General features: G+C 44.1%; 1 protein-coding gene across 2 annotated transcripts in view; it reads right to left on the bottom strand.

Moving 5' to 3' along the window:
* The window catches only part of FAM184B (family with sequence similarity 184 member B), a 138,796-nt gene that overhangs the window by 30,841 nt on the left and 81,225 nt on the right, over positions 1-26,730 (bottom strand). For both annotated transcript variants that reach the window (XR_005987192.1, XM_041750966.1), the window contains exons 6-7: positions 15,534-15,644; positions 11,292-11,399 (exon numbers count right to left, since the gene is read on the bottom strand). Coding sequence is in view for 1 of the 2 variants with exons in the window: in XM_041750966.1 (XP_041606900.1) it covers positions 11,292-11,399; positions 15,534-15,644 (219 nt within the window). In the remaining variant the exon portion in view is untranslated. The remainder of the gene's footprint in view (positions 1-11,291; positions 11,400-15,533; positions 15,645-26,730) is intronic.

The following is a 26,730-nucleotide window of genomic DNA, read 5'->3' as shown; positions in this document are numbered from 1 at the left end:
GCTCAAGCCACCTGCTCTTCTATTCCACACCTTAGTCCTTCAACTACTTTCTCTCACTCCCCAGTGTCTCATCTAGTTCCACGAATACTGACAATAAACAAATTTAATCTATTTCTAGGTTTTACCCTAAAGTATGGACTTGAATATCCAACTGTCCTCCAGATATCACTTGGATGCTTAATAAGCTTCTCAAACTGCAACATGTCCAGATCTGAACTCTTGGTCTCACCCTCCCCAAACAACAAGCATGCACCTGCCTGAGGGCCTTTGCACTGGCCGTTCCACTGCCTGCAAAGCTCTGTCCTGTAATATTTGCATGCCTTGCCCCTCACTTCATTCACCACAACCCAGAGACCTTTTCTGACTTAAATCCTGGGCTTTGTCTACCAGGAACCTATGTTTAAATTCCAGTTTTTCTTATTATTAACAATGTAACTTTGGGACAATTAGGTTGTCACGGGATTAAATACCCCAATAAATATAAAGGCTTTAAAATAGTATTAGCTACCCAGTGAATACTCAAATTAATATTATTAATTTAGATTATTGTTCTCTGATCACCTTCTCTAAACTACCACCCCTTCTCTCTTTCTCCTGCTTTGCTCTATGTCTTCCTCAAAATACAGATCATGGCTAATTACTTGTCTACCTTTTTACTGTTTCCCTCACTGGAAGGTAAGCTGCATGGGGGCAGGGATTCTGCTCTGTTCACCACTGTTGCTCTGGTTCCCAGAAACAGTGTATGGCATATGGAGAGCACTCAGTAAACACTATATGAATAAACCAAAATGAGTCTCTAGGATAGCAGGAGAGCATCTTGTCCCACACTCACTCCACACTCCATTATATACCATGGCCCAGAGACTGAGTGCTTCCCAGCTCTGCTCAGGAGCCCTTTCTGCCTTTATGATTCTTAAATTCCAAGTTCTGCTTGAATCATTTGTGTTGCCTCTAAATGTAGCAGATACCATGTGATGCTTAACTCCTTACTTCCAGAGAAAGGTGGAGGGTGGCACTCAGAAAGCCATTGGCCATCTCTGCCAGCGAGGGCCTATTGTAGGGTGCCCAGAAGTGATGGCCCTTTGGGAAGTAAGGGTTCCTCTGCCTCCTACACCCACCCTATCAAAGTCTTCATCTTCCCTTCTGGAGTGATATGCTCTGGGTCAACTTACTGAGCTAGAACTACCTTTCCCTGGCTGCCTTTCCCTGCCTAATTCTGAGCCATGTGACTTTGCATAAGATCTGGAAGATGGGTGTGAAGAGCTGCCTTTTTCTTTTCATGCTTGGATGCTTGATGCAGGGCACCAGGTGCTGTGGCAGTTCATGCACATCATCACAGATCTGCTGGCTCACCTGGTTGGCCTGGGCTGCATGGGGCTCTCAGCTCCTCAACCTCCATAGGCTTCTCCATTTCCTGACCCCAGGGCATGTTTAGCTCTACGATGAAGGATACTGGATTCTCTTACACGTCACTGAAATCAGCAGAGCTGGAGGCTCATCAGCTTCAGAAACCAATACCATTCAAATTCAGCCTCATTGGTCTTCCCCATTCTACATCTGTCCTTCTTTCCTTCGGACTGCCCACCCAGCTGTAGGCTTACTTTAGGCCTAACACGGGATACAGATGCAAGAGTTGCATATAGAGTGTTAACCTGGCTCCCACAATTATGCCATGTTGTCTCCAAAAATGAATCCCATATTCTTCATTATTTCTAGTAGTCTGTTTCTCTGATCAAACCCTATCTCAGGCACTCTTTCATTTCCAGGTCCTACTTATGTTTCAAAGCCCTACTCACCTGCTACTTTCTCCCTGAAGCCTTCACAATCTCTTCTGTTGCAATTATTACTCTCTGCTCTTGAAGGTCTAATAACAATTTTTTTTTGCTACTGTAATTCGCTCACGAATATTTTTGGTAATATGCCAAATGCCAGGCACTGTTACAGAGACTTACCAATAAATAAAACAAATGAAAGTTTTTCTGCTTTGTATCAGTTATAGGAGTATTCTCTTTCTCCCTTTCTGGGAGGTAAAAGTAATCTCAGATATAATTTTTAAAATGTTATAAATCCTACAGCCAGTAACTGAGAACATGCTGCACAGTCATTTTCCTTTGCCTGAATCCTTTTTCTTTACCGTGTGTAACTGGGTACTAAAATCCAGCTGGTTGACAGGGCCCAGTGAGTCTGGTTCATTGCTGTGCACTTTCAAAAATGATGTCATTGACTAGCTTTTACAGTCTCCATGTGGACCGTAAGCTAAAAGGCCCAACTTTGCCTACCACATTCAGGTATTTGTGGCATTAAAAATATCCTGGATGACTCCAATTCCTATAAAGCCCAGAAACAAATATCACAATCTAAGCAAAACAGCTTTGTGAGACACCTGCTATGAATACATGTTCAGTATAATCCAGAGAAAATTGCACAATGTGGAACAGCAGCCACAATCAAAATAGCATAATATGACAATATAAATACATAATTATTAAAATTAGTCCAAGTTTCAAGAGGGAAATGGAAGAAATATTGGTAAACAGAAAGCAAAAAATATGTTGACAAAAACAATCCTAATGGTATCAGTAATCATGACAAACATGAACTGGCTAAGTTCAACATGTTATCTATCCTGGAAAAAAGAATCATTCCCGAAAACTCTAATAATGAACCTGTAGGCATCTAATAATGAAGCCTGAAAACATGCAAAATGTTCAGAACAATTAAGGAGAAATGGGTAAATTTGTAACTGTATGCGAGAATTTAATAACTACCTATCAGAACTGATATATGAAGTAAACTAAATGAGCTAAGATATAGAAGATTTGAACAACAAGATTAGTGAGCTAAACCTAAGAGGTGAAAAAAAAATGCTAATCAGTGCTAACATTTGTATGGTGCTAAGTGTTGCCAGGCCCTCAGCTTTATGAGCTGAGCAGCATCATCCCATTTTAAAGGTGATGAAACTGAGGCAGGAGAGGATATACAAGCTCCCCAAGATCATACAATGAATATATCACAAAGCTAGAATTCAAATATAGTCAACCCCTGAACAACATAGATTTGAACTGTGAGGGTCCACTTACATATGGATTTTTTTCTCAGTAAATACAGCACAGTATTATAAATGTATTTTCCCTTCCTTATGATTTTCTTAATAACATTTGCTTTTCTCTAGCTTACTTTAAAATATGCATTGACTGGGATGCCTGGGTGGCTCAGCGGTTGAGCATCTGCCTTTGACTTAGGGCATGATCCCGGGGTCCGCGATGGAGTCACACACACATCAGGCTCCTTGCAGGGAGTCTGCTTCCCCCTCTGCCTGTGTCTCTGCCCCTCTCACTCTGTGTCTATCATGAATAAATAAATAAAATCTTAAAAAAAATAAAATATGCATTGACTGTTTATGTTATCGGTAAAGCTTCTTGGTCAACAGTAGGTCATTAGTAGTTAAGTTTTTGGGAAGTCAAAAGTTACATGTGGATTTCTAATTATGCAAGGGAGTTGTACCCCTAACACTAGCATTATCCAAGGGTCAGTCATATACTTAAATGACCAAACTGAGAATATAGGTTTCTTTTCTATCACATAGGGAACATTTAAAAGGACCTCATGGGGCACCTGGGTGGCTTAATCAGTTAAGCTCTGACTTCAGCTCAGGTCATGATCTCAGGGGCCTGGTATCACTCCCTGCCCAGTGGGGAGTCTGCTTGTCCCTCACCCTTTCCCTCTGCTCTCCACCGCTTGTGCTCTCTATCACATAAAGTTAAATTTTTTTAAAAAAAATGACCCCACAAAAGTCTACAAGCAAATCTCACCACAGTTCCAAATGTTGATGCTCTACAGACCAGGTAATCTGATGACAATGCAATAAAATCAGAAAGCAACAAGGAAGTAGATTTTAAAAAGTAAACTCTGAGATACAGCTAAAGACATACACTTAGAGGGAAATTTACAGCTTTCACTGTATTTATTAGAAAACATTCAAGAAGTTAGAAAAAGAATAACCAAAGAAACCCTAAGTAAGTAGAAGGAAAGAGATAAAAAAGACAAAATTAATGACATAGAAAAGAAGAGATCCAAGCAACACATCTGAAAGCTGGCTTTTTGAAAAGACACATGAAGCCTGATCAAGGAAAAAAGAAGAAGAAACTTGAAGCAATATGAATAATGGACAAATATCTCAAGAAAGTTATTATAGAGATGAAAAAGAATTTCAAATGTACTCTGAGACTGTGAAAGGAAATGTACAGGATGTAATTTCTGGGCCACCTTATCAACAGCTGATGTATTTAAAGGCATCCTGGGCAGGAGTCCAGAAACAGGAGAGGGTGGAAAATGCTATAAGAAGCTGATGATGTACCGGGATGACTACACCGGCTCCCAGCTGCCTCACATTTTTCTATTCCCCTATGTTAACTGATGGAGCCTAGAACTCTGTAAGGTGGGCAGGAAAGATATTGCCATCCTTGTGTTACAGGTGAGGATGTGAGATCAGAGAAGTAGTCCAGCTACTTGCCTCAGGTCACCTGATCCCTGGACCCCTGGATTGTCTCACTCCCTGCCATGTGATTCCATGTACCCACAATGGTACTCAGCACTGCCACGTTGGCAAGACCACCAGCTGCCAGCATCAAGCACGTCCTACAAATGTCCAGTGAGAAGTATCTGTGAAACAGGCACTTAAAATCAATCAGAGAGGGACTCCTGGGTGACTCAGCGGTTGAGCATCTGCCTTTGGCTCAGGGTGTGATCCTGATCCCGGGATCGAGTACATCAGGCTACCTGTGGGGAGCCTGCTTCTCCCTCTGCCTATGTCTCTGCCTCTCTATCTGTGTTTCTCATGAATAAATAAATAAAATCTTTTAAAAAATCAACCTGAGAGATAAGAGTTGTTTTCCTAATCATCAGGGACATGAACTCAGTAATCCTTTCTGTCCAATTGCTTTGTTCCATCTCCCAGGCCCAGAGACAGGGGCATCCTGTCCAAAGAAGAAGGTGAGTCCTCCTCTCTCTCTGTAAGTAATTGGAGAAGGACCCGAGTGTTCTAAATCATCCTCCAGTCATGGCTAATGTTTGAAGGGGTTTCTAATCCAATCTTTAACTACTGGGGCTCAAAATGGTACCCTTAACTCCATTCATTCAGTTGTCATGTCACGTATCATTCTGTGTACAAGATGGTGCTAAACATCTGCCACATGCAGTTCCATTAGATGCTGGAAAGGTAAAGATAAGAACACATAGTTCTTGATTTCAGCAAACTTGTGGTTCAGCAGGGGGGACGCACAGACCATAAAAATGTCAAAAATATTTCCCTCCTCTCTCCCCCTACGTAGGTACCTGGCGTTTGATGTCAAAGTCCGTCATTCAAAAGGCCCTAGGGTGCCATCAGAGTATTTCACAAATGGACAAGACCATGGAGATCAACAGTTGACTGAATGAGTGCTTTCAAGCCCACTGATACTCGTGTCCGTGGTGTACTCCTCTCTGACCTTCAAATGGAAAAGAATCTCCATCTGCCGTTTTCCTGGTTATCTGCTTGGGATCTCAATGTCTTCCTCCCAGGAACGACCCTGAGCCACTCCTGGTGTATCCAGGGTTATTGGTCCCCAGTTCACACTCCTGGTTTCCCCCACGAGGCATTTTGCTCCAATTCCACCCAGTGCTCTCTGTCCAGGACCAAAGTGGCCTGGGCATAAGGTGTGCACAGGAAAATAAACAGTCCTGCTTCTCCTCCAACTCTCCATCACAAAAGTCTCCTCCCAACTCCTCCCAAGCAAAAAGCTGTTTATTTTAAACCTGTGTTCACATTAGGTCTTCATCTTTCATCTTCCAGGCAGTTAACCTCTTCTGGATTGTTTCTATTTTAAAGAAACACCCACGCCCAGGAAATCTCCTGGAAGGGAATATTCAAAGTCATCCTGAAGTTCAGTTGACAATCTTTCAAAGTTAGCATTCTGTACATCTTAAAATAGAACACTTAATGCAATGGGGTTTTGCTGAAATGATTACAGGGGACTGTAATAGATACTATAAAGTCGCCTTACATTTACAGGATCTTAAACAGTTTTGAAAAGTGCCTTCATATGCATTCTTCTGTTCATTACCACACGTCTCTGGGTGTGGAGCCAAGTAGGGATTATGGCTGCCACTTTACTAAAGAGAAGCAGTATAGTGTCAAGGTTTGGAGAATGGGCCTCAGTTTCCCTATCTGTAAAATGAGAACAATAATGACACTTGTCTATCAGGGTTGCTGTGGGGCTGTGTAAAGTACTATGATTCTTGGCACACTGTCAGGGCCTTGTCTGTGTTTGCTACTCAGAGTAATAAGGAAACTGATCTCAGTATTTAGACATGGCTGAGGTCCCCAAACGAGTCTGGGGGAAAGCCGGGATAGAACCCGTGTCTTAACCCTCAGACCGGAGCTGTTGTCCACCTTATCCTGTCTTCCCAACTTCAGCAAATCTCAGCCTGATTCTCAGCCAAGAATCTCTCCGCAGAGTAAATCTTTAGGGCAGCCTACCTTGTTCCATGTCAGATAGGATCAGACCCCTCTACTCACACCACACAGAGGGTACACTGCAATTGTTTGAGGGCTTAGGGATTATTTGCCCACTCCCAGGACAGCTGACACCTTTGGCTTCATATGATCCACCAGGTCTGCTACATGGTAACAGCTGCCCAGCACACTGCACAGGACCTCCTGGGAGCCAAGGACACTTCTCAGGCCTGGGAGAGCTTCAGAGTACCCCTCGTTTCTCTTCCTACAGGCCTTGGGGATTTCACCTTGGGGCCTTTCCCTGTGCTCCTTCCCCCTGCCCAGTCCCTTCCTGGCGAAGTCCTCAACTTTCAGTGTCCAGGCAGATGGTAGCAGATGTCACTCCTCTGTGGACCTTCCTGACTCCCCTGAGCAGAAGCCTGCCTCTCCCATATTGGCTGCAAAGAATCTCTCTGCCATTATTACAGTATTTATTGTACCAGCTTATTATTTAAGTAAATACTTTTCCCCCCACTAGAAATGGAATTCTCCAAGGACCCAGCCTGGGGTTTATTTACCCCAGCATCCAGCCCCCATGCCCTGCATAGACACCACATGTAAATATTTGTTGAGGTTAAAAGACTTGAAACATAACGACTGCAAATGACTCTCCTTTTTCTTCTGGAGGGATACAAGCATGAGAGTCTGTGCAAACTTTCCTCCTTTTCTGCCCTAGTTCACTGTGACCCAGGCACCAGAGGAGCCTACCAGAAAAAAGTTTTCCTTCAGAATTACTAAGACTGAAATGGCTTTCTGAAAACCAATGAATAAAACTATGTATCTAAGAGAACCAAAGAGATTTGAAATGAGAGATCAGGACAAAAGGTTCAGCAAAGTCCCCAGCTAACCCTGCCAGGGGACAGAGCCACACCCACACTTGGCAACTGTACAATCTGGGAGTGGAGTGAAAACAGCTCGGCTCTCAACTGATGTTATTATTTATATCTCTCTTGACTCACCACAGTGCTTTGGCAGAAGAGCAAAGGGCCTAAATCAATACTCCTGAGTCATGAACAAACTTAAATTTTATAGCCCCTTGTCAGTCCCTGTGTAGTGCCAGCTATGACTGCACTACAGGGGACCACTCACACATCCTCTACACCAGCCCGAAAAATTCTCTAGGACTTCATATCTCTAGGGCCTAAGCCAAGCTTCAACTCACTTGGCTGGCATATAGTTGGCTTGCCAAAAATATTTGAACTAAATTCCAAATTTTCTCTGATTGGTCATGTTGAGAAAGTTTTATATTGCACTGTGTTGGCCACGTTGTGGGGAAACAGGCACTCACATGTGCTGCCATTGGGTGTGTGCACTGGGACGTCATTGATGGAAGGCAATGTCATGTAACTATCAAAGTTAAAAACGCATGTGCCCCTGGACCCAGAAAATTCTACAATAATGAGTTAGCACCCACCAAGCATTTACACATGCTGGGTACTTTCTGACACTGTACATATATGAATTCATATAATCCTCACAAAAGCCCTCTGACGTAGATGGTATCATTGCCCCAATATTACAGATGAGGAAGATCTAGTAAAGAGCTTTTAAAGGCCCAGGCATCTGGTTTAGGGTGAGCTTGCCTAACCGCTATACTACACTATATCCCTCTACAGAGCTAGCCACTGAAGTACTATCCATAACGGAGAAAACCTACTTAAATATCTATCACAAGGGAAAAGTTAAATACATTACAGTTTTTCTGGACAAGGGGATACTAGGCAGTTTTTCTTTAAAAAAAAAAATGAGGTTGATACGGAATTGTACTGATCTCCAAGCTATGAAAATTTAAGGTAGAAAAAGTAGAGCACAGGAGGGTATGCTACCATTTGTAGAAAAAAATAATATATTCATAATTATGCTTGCCTATGCATGGTATATAGCTCTGAGCAGATACACAAGAGGAGATTAAACAAAACAGACAGGAAACTAGAGAGAGGAGGACTGCTTTCCACTGGGTGCCTTTATATACACTCATGGATTAATGATTTGAAAAGAAAACAATTTAAAAGAACAAACCATACCTGCAAAGCACATAATAGTTGCCTAGGAGAAAGCACAGCACCCGATGTTTAATTCTATTACTAAATGTCCACCCAGTTTTAAAGCTGTTGGTTTATGAATGCTTCTCTCTTCCAGAACCTAGCTCAAAGGCTGGCACCTCCTAGTTATTCCACAAATCACTGTAATCACTGTGGAATGAATAAATGACACACATGCAGAGTTGAATCAAATGGAACTGATGTTCACTGAGGTTCCAAGTGCAGTTCTATGTATGAGGGGTGTGTACAGCTCTTTAGAAACCAGGTTCATGAGAGATGATGTTCTAGACCGAGAAGGGCAGGAGGAGAGCCAAATTTCATGGTGAACCAACCCATGGTTGTCAACATGCACTAGTATTTTGAACTACTTCAGGACTCTTAGCTACAGCAGTGGTTCTCAACTGGAGGCAATTTTGTTCCCAGGAGACATTGGACAACATCTGAGAGACATTGGGGAAATGCTACTGGCATTTGGTGGGTAGTGGCTGGGGACGAGGCAGAGAAATCCTGAGTTGTCATAACAGCTCTGGCGCTTATTCTTCTGCCCTGGAATATACCTAGAACTTCTACATGTGTGTATTCTCCCCTGAAAATACAGCCAATGCACAATCTTCCTGAGCTTATCAACCTTATTTTCACTGGAATCTCATTGCTCAGGAGCCCAGCCAACTCCGTACCATCTTCCTGCCACAGTCACCTTGAGGAGCTGAGAAATACTGGAATATTTGGGGACAATCTTTCCGAGAAATCTCACAGGGTGCTGGTGGAAAGTTCAGCTGTCCCTGGGGCCAGTACTTCCAGAAGAATGCCAGCTCATGAGGCTGGGTCTTGAGAAACTGAGGGAGAATGAAAACACCTGCATATTTCTCAGGCAGACCCCATCAGAAAGGATGCAGTGCCCCAGATCAGGAAGGACCAGCCCCATCGAGGAAGGTGTGTCTGCTCCGCTGGCCTTCACCTGCAGGCATATGTGGGAGTCACGAGGGCTGCCCCAGCGTTCTCCCCCAGGCTGCGTGTCAGAGGGGGAAACACAGGGTGTCCTGGATGCCCGTCCCAACCCCAACACAGAGTTGAGGTCTGTTTTATCTGGGAGGCATCCTGGACATGTGTCGATACTCTCACAAGGAGAGTGGGGGATCAGAGCCACGGAGCCAATGGTTCTGTCCTGTCTTGGCTGCTCATATGCCTGTGACCATGGGGCAAGCCACCCAAATTCTCTGGCCTTCAGTTTCTTCCTCTGTAAAATCAGTGCCTTACAGAGTCATTGCAAAACTACAAAGTAGTTATAGATGGGGGCTGTGGCTAGAACCAACCAAGCCTCATACAAACGCTGTCATTTAAATCCATATCCACCATTTTTGGCTCATTTTTACCCCGGTGAATACGTCGTTAAGTATGGGCTATGCCATGGGGCTGCTGGCAGGACCAGGGCTCAAGCTCTGGAAGTCTGGGGTCAAGGGAGAGAAACTGCGATTCCTATAGACACTCAGGCACATGGATATTGTGAATAAGAGATGGGTGAGGATGAAGCAATGAGATACAGACTCGCTTACGTGTGTCTTCCCGACCGGAGTATGTACTGGGCTGAAAATTCGGGACAGTTATAAAATCAAATTTTACAGGTGGTGGGCTTTTGATGGCTCCTGGTGCAAAGGTTAATAGGGAATGCTGAACCAAGAGAGTCATTCAAGCCAGGACACTCAAATACCAACGTCACGGGAGTTATTTACGTGTTTGACATCATGCAACAAATGTTAAACAAGTGCTTACGTTCTGCACTAAATTGTGGCCCCGGAAAGATATACTCAAGTCCTAGCCCCCAATTCCTATTAATGGGACCTTATTTGTATATAAGCTTTGGTGGATATAATTAGTTGAGATGAAGTCATAGTGGATTCGAGTGGACCCCACGCAAGGGTCCCGGTGTCCGCAGAAGAATGCCATATGAAGACCCAGAGGCACAGACACAGGGCAGAAGGCCACGGGGGGACAGAGGCAGGGCTTGAAGCATCTGCAAACCATAGAACACCCCAGACTGCCAGCAGCCATCAGGAGCTGGTAGACAGGCATGCAGGAGACTCTCCCTCAGAGCCTCCAGAAGGAACCAAGCTTGCTGACACCTTGACTTGGGCCGTCTAGCCTCCAAAACTGTGAGACAACCCATTTCTGTGGTTTAAGCCACCAAGTGTGTGGTAATTCATTATGGGGGCCCCAGGAAAGTAAAACAGCTTATCAGGAGCCGACAAAAGACTGCCAGGAACCAGCTTCCGCCCTGCAGTGGTGTCGCTACAAGGGCAGCCTCATGGGAAGGGCTAGTGTGACAGTAACTGATACCTCAGAAGTGGGGCGAGGCGGCCAGGGGGCATTATTACCAAGCTTCCTGCTGGGCGGAACCCAAGGCCGCCTCTGGGCGAGCACCCTTCTATCTGCCAGGCAAGCTGCTCTCAGACAGGGAGAGAAGATTGCATCTGACAAGCCTTGTTCTTTTTCAAACCACATGGATAATTACTCAGAACTCTATTTTCTTCATGGTTTTTGCAAATGGATTTTGTGGTTTGGTGTTTTGTTTTTTTTCAGGCATTTTGGCAGCCCCAGGGTGGGGGGGCGGGGAATGAAAGAACCCATTAATGCCAGCACGTGTCACTGGGATGATGAAGTGCTGAGAGAAGAGAAATATCCTAATTAAAGCAGAAAAAAAAAAAAAAAAAAGAGGTTACCTGGGTCTCTAAAATGCTGCAATGCTGGCAGTCCAATTCCTGGGGCCTTTCTTTGCCTCTTCCGGGTCGTACCTTATTCTGTTGGATAAATTCTTCCAATCTTAAAACCTAAAATAGAAGAAAAGAAACACTTAGTAATGAGACAAAGTCCCATCTCCTGATAGGGTCATTAATCTGGGAAACCATTCTCCTGGGTGAGTTGGTTCTGGGGACACTGCCCCATTAGACAACTTGTAAAGATGTTTCTGGAAAGGCCATTTCTTTCTTTTTTTTTTTTTTTTAATTTTTATTCATGATAGTCACAGAGAGAGAGAGAGGCAGAGACACAGGCAGAGGGAGAAGCAGGCTCCATGCACCGGGAGCCCGATGTGGGATTCGATCCCGAGTCTCCAGGATCGCGCCCTGGGCCAAAGGCAGGCGCCAAACCACTGCGCCACCCAGGGGTCCCGGAAAGGCCATTTCTAATTGGCTGGTTGCTTCTTCCTAAAAAAGATGAACATGGCAGGTTTATAGTACTCTATACTTCCCTTTAAATTATGTATATAAATACATTCATACAGGAGCTGTAGGGAGGTTTTCATATCATTTCTGGAAGGTCACTCTATTTCTTTTTTTAAAAAGTTAGTTGGTAAGGAATAGCAATAATTTTTAAGAATTACACCAAAGAAAGAGTGGCTAAAAGATGCTATTAAATCATATAGCCCTAATTATGATGATTATTGTTAGCCAATTAATTATATAGAGTATTTGATTAAACAAACTGGCTTCCAGAGTAAAGAAGAATGAGGTGTTCTAACTTAGATGCTGCTAACAAATCTTTGTGGGAGGCACCTGGGTGGCTCAGTGGTTGAATGACTGCCTTTGGCTCAGATTGTGATCCCGAGGTCCTGGGATCCAGTCCTGCATCAGGGTCCCCCATGGGGAGCCTGCTTCTCCCTCTGCCTCAGCCTCTGCCTTCTCTGTGTCTCTCATGAATAAATAAATAAAATCTTTAAAAAAAAATCTTTGTAGGAAACCTAATATTTCTCAGGCCCCATGCCAGGTATGAGAAGGTAAGAGAGTGGGACAGAGCAAGAAGGTAAGAGAAAAAAATAGAGCCCATGCCTCCCAGGAGCTGTCATTTTATGGGGAAGGCAGACACATGGTTATAATCATGGAAACATTCAGAAGACAAAATAATAATAGTATCATTAATGATGTGTTTGCTCTGCCAGGCACAGACCTAAGTATTTTACAGTATAAACTCTTTTAATCCTCACAACTACTACTATGAGACACAAATTACTACAGAGAATTTACAGCAAAATACTCTGCCCAGGGGAGTCTAGGGCAGCTTTTGGGGCAGTGAAGGATGAATAGAAGTCCATCAGTGGAGAGGGTGAGAATGAACATTCCAGGCAGTAGGAACAGCAGGTGCAATGGCAGAGGAAGGTAGGATGTGTGCAAGGACTGAGGAAAGTTCCATGCAGGAGTGGGTGGGAGGAAACAGAGTCCTGGGGGGTAGTGGTGGGAATTAGGGTAGGCCCCAATTATGAAAAACATGGAAATTAAAGATCTGGGGGAAGGAGTAGTGGGGCCTTGAGCAGATTTGGGTTTTAGAAGGCTAGTTCTGGAATTAGCTGGTGCAGGGAGAATGTGGAGGCAGGGAGATACAGGCCAAGGCTCTTGCAAGACCCTAGGGAACATCAGAGAAGAATCAGATTATGAAAATATTTATACTGCATCTTGCTAAGGCTTATGAAATAGTCAAAGGAGTCCTATGCAATTGTTTATGTAACATCTATAAGAGGTAAAGAAAAAGAGCCATCCTGGGGGTCTGATAAAGAGAGGGGGGTACCGAGGCCCTCAGTGGTAGGACCCACAGAACTTAACAACTGACTGGATGAGACAATGGGAAAGGGTGGGGGCTCCAGATGAAGAAGGAGGAGCAGGAGAGGAGGAGGAGTTCAGGGCTGACTCTTCCATTTCTAGCTTTGTTTAGCGGGAGCACAGATGATGTCACCACTAGCATGGTGGGAGAAGTGAAGGATGAAGAGCAGGCCTGAGGTGCTCTGTCAAGGTCAGCCTCTGGGTTGTGCCAGCCACCTGTAGATACTCAGGTCCTAAATGATCTTCGGTCATCAAAGATGCTGCATACTGTGCTTGAGGGAGTATTTGCATAATGATTAAGAGTGGGGACTTCAGAGCCGCGTTATCCCGGTTAGTATCCTGGATAGTAGTATCCCGCTACTCATTACCTGTGTGGCTTTGAGGAAGTTATTTAGCTTCTCTGTGCCTCAGTTTACTCATCTGTAAACCAGGGATAAGAAGAGCACCCACCTTGTACAATGGTAGTGAGGATTAAATGTTAATATATATAAGCAGCTTTAGATAGTACCTTAATAGCAGGCAACAAAATTCACCACTGAAAGGGGTTGTCAGGGGCATTCAGAGAAATAGTCAAGGGCAGGGGACCCCTGTGTCCCATGTCTGAAGCATGACTGGGCTGGTCCCACACACCTATGTGAAGCCTCCCTAAGCTCTGCAGAGCAGCGTAGCCCAGATCTAATGTGAAAATCAGCAGTGCAACTCAACAGGGAGGGAGCAGGAGGGGGAGAGAAATGGGCATCTTTCCTGGGCCACCACCTTGGGCTGAGGTGGAGCAGAAGCCTCTGGAGCACAGACTTTCCACCAGGACCTCTCCTCCAGAGCCCCTGATATACCAAGTCCAAGGCATGGCATGCCCACCTTTTAGAAAAATGATCACTTGTGACATAGAAGAAAAGGTTGGAGGAAAGCATAATGTGTACACGTGTCATTCAGCTGAAGAGATAACATATCATAAATACAGCTGCCACCTCCAAGCTTCGCCCTGATTCACCACCACCCTCTCTCCCTTCTAGAAACAACCACTGGTTCAGAATTTTCTGTCATTCTCCGGCATGTCTCCAGACTGAACTCCATTATGTATTCCTAAGCAATCCATACTGTTTTGCACACGGCTTCTAGATTCTTTATGGTCTTATTTATCTATTCATGGGAGACACACACAGAGAGAGAGGCAGAGACATAGACAGAAGGAGAACCAGGCTCCCACAAGGAGCCCGCTGTGGGACTCCATCCCAGGACCCCAGGATCACACCCTGAGCCAAAGGCAGACGCTCAATGGCTGAGCCACCCAGGCATCCCGGCTTTTAGATTCTTAAAAGCTCCCCCAGGAAGTTGTGATGCTCGGTCAGGGCTGAGGAACCAATTTCATGGGCTCCTGAAGGGATGGTGGACTCAGGACTCATCTGGAAGGTGCGAAGGAGGGCAGGGGAAGCAAGGAAAATGCTTTACAGTTTGGTGTGTGTGGCGGGGGTCTAATTAGGCTCAAGAATGAAACCTGTTTCCAATCCTTCCCATGAGTTCCCTCCATATAATGGTCAATAGGTCTTTTAAACTTTGACCTTGGGTGGTAGGTGGTCTGGACAGGTGAACCCACATGGCAAACTGTGATGTTCAGCTGGCCTACGGGCATTCCTCCCTTGCCTGCCTCCACTGTGCCTCCCCAGACTGGCCTCATGACACAGATGTTACCAATGGGAGGAGGAGTCCGTGGGAGCCCTCTGGGAGGGCTTGTGGTTTCCTGATGAAGTGTGCAGGCCTGGACATCACCGCCCCTCCCTGCTTTCTGGTGTAAATTTGGACCTGACAACAGAGTGATGACAGTCATTTTCCAAGCCTGGGGGAATCTGAGCTGACTTCTCCATTAGATGCAGTGGCACAGGGCCTAGGGCCCACAGTACTTTTAGAAGCTATGACAATATCTGAATTTCTTTTAAAGTCAGAAGGTAAAAATGCAGCTTGGCTATATTAATTTTTATACCAATAAAATATAATTTTAATATTTTTTTCAATAGAGGAAGGAGCCCCATGAAGTCAAAAGCAGCAAATACCCAGGAAAGTGAGGACATAGCCCAGGGGAGAAGAGACTATGGGAATCTCAAATATACTAGGCCTGATATCATCATTTAGCCACAGAATCAGCCCCAGCAGCCTGCTGCCTCCTTCTTTTATGTGAGACCTTAAATGCCTCTTTGTTAAACCTCCATAAATCAGGCTCTCTGATACTCAAAGCTAAATTTATGCCCCTTGAGACAGATTTCTTGTCAGGCTGAAATCCTTTCCTTTCTTCCATGGACGCGGAATGTTTGGAAGTCAGGCCAGTTTTCTGAGATTCCTGGCAACTCAGTTAACCAAGACTCGTAATTCAGAATTTACCTCGAGCAGAGAATTCTGGAGCTTCACATTTAGGGCTGCTTTCTCTTCTTCCAGCTGCTTGATTTCATTTTCTGACTTCTTTTTCACTTCCTCCAACTGTGCTTCTACTTCCTAAATGATGATTAGAAGAGTTATTCATACAAGGTATGAATGCATAGACAGAACATGTACATATTCATACCCTGCCTCATCCCCAAGGGATTCAAAGAAGCTTACAACAAAGATCACAGGATACAAAATTAATATACAGAAATCCATTGCATCTCTACACAGTAATAATAAGGCCTTGGAAAGAGAAATTAAGAAAACAATCCCATTTACAATTGCACCAAAAAGAATAAAATACCTAGGAATAAAGTTTACCAAGGAAGTGAAAGACTTCTACTCTGAAAACTATAAAACATTGAAGAAATTGAAGACAACACAACAAGTGGAAAGATAGTCCACGTTCACAGATCGGAAGAACAAATATTGTTAACATGTTCATACTACCCAAAGTAATCTACACATTTAATGTAATCCCTATCAAAATATCAGTAGCACTTTTCACAAAACTAGAACAAATAATCCTAAAGTTTGTAATTTGTATAGAACCACAAAAGACCCCAAATAGCCAACGTTATTTTGAAAAAGAATAGAACTAGAGGTATCACAATTCCATATTTCAAGATAAACTACAAAGCTGTAGTAATCAAGACAGTATGGTACTGGCACAAAAAGACACATAGATCAGTGAACAGAATAGAAAGCCCAGAAATAAGCCCACAATTATATGCCCAATTAATCCTTGACAAAGGAATCAAGAATATACAACAGGAAAAAGACCGTTTCTTCAACCAGTGGTGTTGGGAAAACTGGACAGCTACATGCAAAAGAATAAAACTAGACCGCTTTTTTATGCCATACAAAAAATAAATTAAAAATGGATTAAATACCTAAATGTAAGACCTGAAGCCATAAACATCCTAGAAGAGAATAAAGGCAGTAATTTCTCTGACATTGACCATAACAAAATTTTTCTAGATTTGCCTCCTAAGGCAAGAGAAAAAAGAAAAGCAAAAATAAACTACTGGGACTACATCAAAATAAAAAGCTTCTGCAAAGGAAATAATCAACAAAACTAAAAGACAATCTACTGAATAGGAGAAGATACTTGCAAATGACATATCCAATGAAGGGTTGGAATCCAAAATAAATAAAGAACAGACAACTCAGAGGGCCAGGCTGGTTCAGTCTGTAGAGTGTGTGACTCTTGATCTTGGGGTTGTAAGTTCGAGTGTCTCAATGAGTGTAGAGATTACTTACAAATAAAATCTTTAAAAAAATAAACATACAACACCAAAAAAGCAAATAATCCATTTAAAAATGGGCAGAAGACATGAACAGATATTTCTCCAAAGAAGACATCCAGATGACCAACAGACACATGAAAAGATGCTCCACACCGCTTATCATCGGGGAAATGCAAATCAAAACCACAATGAGGTATCACCTCATACCTGTCAGAACCTGTCAACAACACAAGAAACAGCAAGTGTTGGCAAGGATATGGAGAAAAATGAACCTCTGTGTACCATTGGTGGGAATGTGGAGTGAAGTCACGATGCAAAACAGCAAGGAGATCCTCAAAACATTAAAAATAGAATTACTATACGATCCAGTAATTAGACTATTGGCTATATACCCAAAGAATACAAAAAACGCTGGTTCAAAGGGATACACGCATCCCTGTGTTTATAGTAACATTATTTAAAATAGCCAAGTTATGGAAACACCCCATGTGTCCATTGACAGATGAATGGATAAAGAAGATATCACACACACACACACACACACACACGCACGCACGCACGCACACAGGAATACTACTCAGCCATAAAAAGAATGAAATCTTGCTATTTGCAGCAATATAGATGGATCTAGAGAGTATAATGTTAAGTGAAATAAGTCCGACTTAGAAAGACAAATACCATATGATTTTACTCACATGTGGAATTTAAGAAACAAAACAAACATACAGAGAAAAAAAGAGACAAATCAAAAAACAGACTCTTAACAACAGGGAACAAACAGATGGTTAGTGAAGGGGAGGTGAGTGGGAAAGAGTGTACTTATCATGATGAGCATTGAGTAATGTAAAGAATTGTTGAATCAGTATATTGTACACCTGAAACTAATATAACACTGTATGTTAACTATATTGAAATTAAATTTTTAAAAAATGATTGATTAATAACTTAAAAAGTCACTGGAATGAGTAAGTCTAGAGTAAGTAGCATTTTATATAAACCATTACTTCATTCTTGGCACTGACTTCTGTATCTCAGCTTTTATATTATTTAAAGGAAATAACTGTACAGTTATTAAATTCGACTTCAAGTTAAAAAAAGAAGTCTGCAATAGTCATAAAATATAAGAAAACATAAATTAGAAATATATAATAGGGTCAAAAGAAAACAAATGTTAAGATTATACCCCAAATCTGATATATATTAGGGTGGGACATGGTAGACATCTGGGTTTAGGTTTTATAGTGTCAAGTAAGAAAAGAATGCTCATTACTGACACAGTTCTCAGTGTTCCATAAGTCAAGAAGCCAACTATGTTCTCAGATGCAGGGAAATACTAAAATCAGAGCAAAATTTTCTTGTGGTCTTCTCAACAGTTTCCATACTTTAGTCAAAATGATGGGACTCACGGGGTTGCTTCCTCCATGGTTCCTCACCACAGACTGACAGCTTTACACAGAAGATCCAGATAGAGGAATGTTCTGGGGACCATGTAAATGGCACAGCCTTTTAGCTGTGTGATCTTGAGCACATTTCCTACCCTCTCTATGACTCATTGTGTTCCTTCCATGCCCAGTACAGTTCTGGCTGGGTAAGGGATGGATAAATAATAAGTACTACTATTACTCTGATAGATGCCTACCATTTCCAATCTAGCTTATTTGGGGAGAAATCTTGTAAGTATCTAGAAGAGTGGATGAAATATTCTGTTCCTCTTAGTTGGCCTTTACAAGTAGATAACAGGTCATTGATTCAACAGATATTTATTGAAACTCCAGATACTTATTGAGACCTACCATGTGTCAAGCAATGTTCTCAGAGCTGGAGATAAGAAAAAACAAAACATCTACTTGCCAGGAGCTCATGTCGGCATAAAAGATGCAGCCAAGTCAATGGGTGCAATGTAGTACACACCATTTTGGATGGTAACAAGCGCTCAGGAGAAATAACAAGGCAGGAAAAGGAGCTATGGAGGGTTGAGGGGATTGGGTTCAGTTCACATAGGTTGGCCAGACAAATCCTTGGGAGAAAGCGACTCTGGAGTAAAGGCCTGTGTTAAGGAAGAAGGCTAGCCAACGAGATGTCTTGGTGTGAGTACACCTGGACCTGCACAGGCCCTGGAATGTTCTAAGGACACAGAGGAGGGCTCTGTGACTGGAGTGGAGTGACAGAGGAGGAAGAGGATGTGAGGATAAGAGGACACGGGGAAGACCACAGGAAGCCTCACACATTATGGTAAAGATAGATCGGTAAGATGAAAGCCAACATTTGGAAGTGGAGTGATATGACTCAGCTCTAGCAAAGTCACTTGGCTTCTGTCTTGAGGACAGACTGAAGGGGGGGAGGGGGCAGGCAGGGCAGCAGGCAAGCCAGTGAGGGCGCTCAGGCAGGAACCCAGGTGGGAGCTGAAGGGGGCTGGACCTGGCGACAGGCATAGAACCACAGATGTTTTCTCAGTAGACTGCTAGCATCTTGAAAAGGGAAGCGTTCAGGACAACACCAAGGTTTCTAACTCAAGCAGGGGGACGATGGTGCTGCCATGAACACAGATGAGGAAGACAGAAGAAGAAGCAGGTTGGTGGACAGCAGGAGGAGCTCGTTGGGGACATGCTGAGTTTGAGACCTCTGTTAGGTGTCCTGTGTGCAGGTGGACACATGGGTCTGGAAATCAGGAGAGAGTTCTGGATTACAGATATGCTTCTGGGAGTCATCAGCATATAGAACATATTAAGCTACATGTTTGGATGAAAAGAGCTAGAGAAAATAAAGGAATACAGGAGAGATTCAAAAACAGAGAGCCCTGGGACACTCCAGTATTTTTGTGAAGCTGAGGTTATGTGCAGCTCTGGTCTTCTGTGCTGTCAATTGATTACAGACCTTTCGGCTCCCACGGCAAGCAAATGGAATAATAATAGCAGCTGACACTTACTGAGTGCCTACCGTTTGCCAGGTCCTTTATACAAATACTCACTTTGATCCCTCTGAAAATCCTATTAACTGTGTACTATTGTTGAAATTCCTTACATAACAAAGAAATGAAGCTTAAAGAGGTTAAATGACTTGCTCAAGGTTATGCAGCCAGTAAGTGAAGTCAAGATTTGAACTCAGCAAGGCTGACTGCTTGGCTGCACGACTTCTCTGCCGTCCTAAGGGAAATGGGGCATCCAGTTCAAACACCTGACTGAAAAGTCTTCTCACCTTTGTGACAGCAAAGTTAAGGGAGGCCCCATGGACAGGCCCCAGATGCAAAGCAGGGTGAAGAAGTTGGAAGCCCAGCCTTCAGGAACTAAAGCCTTGTTCTGTTTCCAAGGAGTGACAAGCACTTGAGCTGACATGGGAATGTGGGGGGCAAAGGCTTGTGTGACGGGTGATGATCCGAGATTAAATGGAACCCTGTCATTCACTCATTCAACCAATCAATATTAATTGAGTATTTATTATATTCTGAGTATTGAAGGAGCTAGGGATACAGTGACTGTGTGCTGGTCAATGTTAAGCAACTGGCTTCCTATCGATCAATAAATCAATCAAATTGATTTGTAGCATTTGTTGATTTCCATGGTCTAAGTGCTCCTACTGTGGCTGATTTCAAACTACTACCATGATCTCTCTGAACAGAGAGTTGGGAAAAGATGTGACAACAGCCTCTCAGGAGTCAGTACAAGTTGGCTCTAACACATCACTGGATGTAGTAGTGAACAGGGTATCCCAGTGGGGAAAACAAGTAGTAAATAGGTTTTCATTATAATGAAATACAGTGACAGCTATGCTAAGGTAGGTACAGGGGGTACCAGACACTAGGCCAGGCAGGGGCAGCTTCTAGAAAGACCAATATTTAAACCAAGACCAATAGGATCAGTAGAAACTAGACAAAATGAGACAGGACAATTTGGGAGTTGGTGGGGGGAGGGTTCCCTGTCAAAGGGGAGCTAGGCATTAAGGCCAAGAAGGGAAAGAATATCAAATGAATGATGAAAGGCTGGAGGACAGAATTGAACAGAGGAGTGGTGTGGGATGAAACCAGAGAGGCAGACAGGAGTCCAACCATGTAGAGTCTTAAAAACCACATGAAGGAATTTGAACTACACTGTGAAGATGATAGGGGACCTTTGGAGAGTTTGAAACCCAGGCTGAGTTCTCAGAATTCAAGGATTCAAGGAAGTATGGAGAGGGGACACAGGGAGACCAGTAAGGAGATCATTGCACAATCCAGCTAGAAATGGTGGGTGACCAACGTGCTACCACCAAAGACAGAGGGAACTGGATATATTCCAGGGCCATCAAAGAAGTGGACAAATGGTTTGATAACTAATTGAATGTGACACATGAAGAAGAAGTCATGTCTGACTTGAGCATCTAAAGAGATGCTGCTACTGATCACCTGGAGGACACCCTTACACTTTATGTGGGGGCAAGTCCAGGTCAGGCCTGTGGCCCTGGGCTCAGTCACTTAGAAAAAAAGAGGGGTGCAATTAGACTGTAAGGTCACATGAGATGGACACTGAGCATGGGTATAGTCTCTTCAGTAAATCTATGATCCCTTTTGCAGGGCTTGTTGTTTGGGATATTTCACCCATTTGCTAAAAATGATATCTACATTATCCTTTTGTCTCCCAAACCCTCAGAAATGAACCCATCCTCTCAGCAAAATTCTGATGTTTTTATTTCATTGATTAGCTTCTTAGTCACCAGTCACTGAAACTTTTGTTGAACAAAAGTTTCATTAAACATACCTCCTGGTAGAGACACTCACTAACTCTGCCAAAGCATGCTCACTGTCATGACAGTATAGACCCCTGTTAGAAAGATTCTTAGCAGAAAGCAGTGGCTATTTCTAATTTTACACAGCCTAACATCCCAGGGTTTTGTAATCAACTACAGCTTCAGCTGTTGCCTTGACAAATGGACCTAAAGTGAAAAAAATGTCCCCACAGATGGAAAAGGCTGACAGGCACACTGAGAAGAGGGAGTTCAGGAGGACACTTTGGGCATAAGCAAGTGGGAGAATGAGGCCACTTGCTGATGGGGAGTCAGGGTGACCATCTCTGTGGATTTGCACACCATTGGCATTTCCTTCATTTTTCACAGTGAAAACATGTCTACAAGGGTTTCTTTCTTTCTTTTTTTTTTTTATTTATGATAGTCACACAGGGAGAGAGAGAGAGGCAGAGACATAGGAAGAGGGAGAAGCAGGCTCCATGTACCGGGAGCCTGACGTGAGATTCGATCCCGGGTCTCCAGGATCACGCCCTGGGCCAAAGGCAGGTGCCAAACCGCTGCGCCACCCAGGGATCCCTCTACAAGGGTTTCTACAAGTGCTGTGCAACCATGCTCCCTTCAGGCTGGCTGTCCTGTGACAGAACGCTGTTTCCAGTGAGTCAGCCCAGGGCACCTCTGCAGCTGCAACCAGGCCACCCACCCCAGCCCACCACCCTGCAGTCCAGTCCTCCTGCCTCTGTCGCAGTGAGGAGCATGGCATGAACAGCGTGAGTTCATCTTCAGTTTTCTGTTGTGGAACTGAAATGCCTGACTTTGAGAGTGTGGTTCAGGCCACCACTTACATTTTAAAAAAACTGACTTCTGTGTAGCATAACTTCAGGGTTATTTTGGCAAAAGAATTTCTCGAAGATAGATTTTCATTAGCCCTGAGTGGATGGACTCCTCTGCCTGTGGGGCCAGACATGATGGCATGTAAGGTAGGCATTCTGGGTGTAGACAGATTCAGATTGAAATGCCCGATCCATGTTTTGGAAAGCATGAGGATATTCCCTTCCTTCTAATTGGGAGTGACGTGAAAAATTAAGTTACTGCAGCAGTTCTGTGTCACCTGGGTTCTTCAGTGTAAGTGGAGAAGCTGGCCTTGGCTAACCTGAGCAGGAGGGAATCTTCAAGAGGCAGGTACTTGGGACTCACAGCTGGGCCAGGCCTCAGAATGGTCCTGAGTGGCTGCCAGGAGGGAGAGCCCTCCACCAGATCCTTGGTCCTGGAGTCACTGGCTGGGGGTCCACTTCCCTGAGGGATGTGGGGGACCCCAAGCCTGCCCCAGAGTGATGTAGAGGAAGGAGAGACTGACCTTTGGGGCTTCCAGGTGGGCTGACCACCAGGCTTTTCTTCCCCTATAACTATGCTTTGGTGATGGGAATGAGGGCAGAGGTCATTCCCAAGTTGGAAATTGGGGGTGGGTGGGTAGGGATGGGAATGTGTGCCCCATCTCATGTCAGTGCAGTGCCCTACATTGGCAGAGCCAGTCCATCCATCTTCAGGGCTTGAATCCTGGCCCAGGCTCCCTCTAGGGCGTTGGGGGTGGCATTGGGTGGATGAGGCCTGGGATGAGGACACTAGTAAGACAGGGCCACTTTGATTTAAGTTTTGAGCAAATCCAACATCAATGCCAACCATCCCAGTAAGCCCATCTCTCCTGATTTCCACCAGCATACTCTTATTTTTCTCAATTGTGCTTAACACACAGAAGCAGACACTTCTGAGGACTCCCCACTCCCAAACAGCGTTTTGGTCACTATAAAGTTCTCATCCATCCTTAGAAATAAATTCAGCAAACAACATGTTTTTAGTTGTCATGTGCCCTCATTGCTGCCTGCAGGGAATAATGCCATGATGATGTGACTTTCCACATGGTTTGTCCTCTAATTTCCCAGTTGCATCTGGTCAGGCCGAGCAGCTGTTGTTCTGACCAGGCTCTGATTTGCTCCTTCTAGTTTGAGCACCTAACTGGGACGGCACTTGCAGCCACACTTCTGGAGACCAATCACCTGCTGATACACCAGATTTAAGAAGATCCAGTCTCTTAACATAACATCCCAAATATCCAGGATATAATTAAGAACATTCATCATACAAAGGACAAGAAAAATGTCATCTTAAACAAGTTAGACTATCCAAAGACCCCAAAAGCCGAGATCCTGATGGATCTTAAAGTAGCCATCATAAAAATGCTTCAACAAGCAATCAAATATCCTTGAAACAAAAGAAGAATAGTAAACCTCAGCAAAGAAACAGAAGATACAAAGAAGAACTAAATCGAAATGTAGAACTGGAAAAATACAATAACTGAACATTTTAAAAACACAGTAAATAGGCTCAATATAGCAGGATGGAGAGGAATCTAGAGGAGAGTCATAAAGTGGAAGACAGAACTATAGAAATTATCTCATCAGAACAACAGAGATAAAATGACTGAAAAAAAAAAAGAAAAGGAAAGGAAGAAAGAACTGAACCTGTGAAAATGTAGCAAAAACTATAGTATTTGTTAGAAAAGTAATTTCTGTTGTTTAAGCCAATAGGGCTTGGTGAGTACTTAGAAACGGTATCAAAAGCATGATCCATAAAAGAAAGCACTTGATAAGCTGGATTTTATCAAAGGTAAAAACTTTTGGGGGGCCTGGGTGGTGCAGTCAGGTAGGTGTCCAACTCTTGGTTTCAGCTCAGGTCATGATCTCAGGGTCGTGGGATTGGGCTCTGCACTCAGCATGGAGTCTGCTTGAGATTCTCTCCTTCGCCCTTTGCCCCTCCTCCTCACTTATGTCCCCCCCCCCCGATAATAAATATATAAATCTTTTTAAACAAAGTGAAAATGTTTGCCCTATTAAAGATCCTGCTAGGATCTTTCTCCTCTAGAGAAGAGGAGAACATATTTGCAAACTGCATATCTGACAAAAATGTGTATCTAGAATATATCAGGATCTCTCAAAACTCAACAGGAAAAAACCCCATGAAATACCAAGTAGAAAATGGTCAAAAGACATGAACAGACATTTCACCAAAAGGACTATACAGATGGCAAATAAGTACATGAGAAGATATTCAACATCACTAGCCATTAGGGAAATGCAAACAAAAACCTTTGTATCACTACCCACCTGTGAGGACAGCTGGTTAAAATAAAAACTGGTAAAAACATCAAATGCTGGAAAGAATGTGGATCTCTCATACATTACTGGTGGGATGTAAATGGTATAGTCACTCTAGTAAGATAGTTTGATAGGTTCTTCAAAAGCTAAATATAAACCCTACAACCCAAAAAACATGCTCCTGCACATTTATCCCAGAGAATGAAAAATTAAGTTCACACAAAATACTGTGCACAAATGTTCACTATGTGTTCACCCATAAGGCTGGAAACAACCGAAATGTCCCCCAAAGGTGAATGGATGATCAAACGGTAATATGTCCAGAATATGGAACCCAACTCAGCATTAAAGAAGAAAGAATTATTGGTATACACAACTTGGATGGATCTCAGGGGCATTATGCTGAGTGAAAATGAAAAAAACCAACCACCCTCAAAAGGTCACAGCTGTAGGATTTCACTCATGTAACATTCTCAAAAGAGCAAAACTCTCAAGGTGTAGAACAGATTGGTAGTGGCCACAGGCAGGAGGGGTGGGGGCAAAGGTGGGTTCATGAGGGAGATCTTCATGCTGACAGAGCAGTTCTGCACCTGGATTGTGCTGTTGCTTATGTGAATGTACGTGATAAAATTATAGAACCAGACACACACGTGATGCCAATGTCAGTTTCCTGGTGCTAACACTACTCTGCAGTGATGTAAGATGTCACCACTGGGGTAAAATGGGTGATAGGTGTCTTTCTGAAGGGACCTTTCTGTATTACCTGCAGCTTCCTGTGGATCTATAAATCTATCTATCTATCGATCGATCGATCGATCGATCGATCGATCTATCCTGATGCTGTACCTGTCAACACATTCCAGATTAGCTCCCTAAAGCTAGCCTTCCCACCCTGGCTCTTTGGAACCCAAGGCTTCCTTGTGGGCCCAGTGGGCCCACCATGTGGGTGCCAAGCAGTGGTGGAAGAGGCAGGAGGGATCTAGCATTGGGTTGTGGCTAGGAAGGTGCTGGGCTGGGGCACTCTGTGACCAATGGGGCAAAGAAGGACAGGTGTGGGGCCAAGGCAGCGCCCAGTGTGCCCTCCTCCCAGAGCTGATGCTCTGCCTTCAAGAAGGAAAGGGCCAGGACAGGAAGTAGCTTAAGTGAACCCTCCTGCCCTCCTTCCGCCCCATCCACCTAAGGACTCCATCTATCCTTTGACCCTGCAAATCCCCTCTCCAACCTGCCATCTCCTGCCTCTTTGCACTCACCCTCTGACCTCCACTCCCACCAGAGTTGTCTGCATTTGACAGATAAAGGATGGGGACTCAGAAGGGGTGAGCAGCTCCAGAATACACCCCCAAAGTGGTGTACTGGTCCCTTTGTCTCCAGAAAGCTGCTATGTCTGGGGACCTGGGGAGCGTGAGCTGAGTCTGAGCAGCTAAGCAGAGGACATTCTCAATGCTGGGTCGCAGAAGTGATCCACCTGCCCCTCAAGTCCCAGTTACCTGAACTCTACCATCCTCCCCACTGGCTCCCACAACCAGCAACTCTCAAAATGACTTAGGTACCACCATCTTAGAAGCACAGCCTGCCTCTCACCCAAATCTCTATCAAGTTCATCTTCCCCCCCTGCCCCCATACCTAGCTTCTTCACCACTCTCCTTAGTGTACCCCCAGATGCTAGGAATGCATTGACCTGAATGCCACCCGGGTGCCACAATTTGAGTCTGTTCACCTCCACCTTGGCTGGAGCTGCAGGTGGGCCCCAGCTCACTGGGATCCACACTTCACTTGAGCTCCCACCCCACTGCCCCTGGAGCTGGAGCTGGAAAGACCCGGTTTCCTCCTCCTTCCCCACCTCCCAAGCATCCAATTCATCATCAGTTCCAGCTCTGCCTCTTAGAAGGGACCACCACCCTCTGGGTCCACAGACACCCTCCAGCTTCCCAGATGCACCTGTTCCCACCTGTCTCCTGCTCTGCCTCGTTACCTCCATCCAGTCCTACACCTAGAGCAGCAGAGCAAATTCCACATCTCTCCCTGCAACCCTGCAGTGCT

This window comes from Vulpes lagopus, chromosome 4 (genome assembly GCF_018345385.1).
Source record: "Vulpes lagopus strain Blue_001 chromosome 4, ASM1834538v1, whole genome shotgun sequence".
Taxonomy (NCBI): domain Eukaryota; kingdom Metazoa; phylum Chordata; class Mammalia; order Carnivora; family Canidae; genus Vulpes; species Vulpes lagopus.
This window is presented reverse-complemented; position numbering and strand designations above follow the sequence as displayed.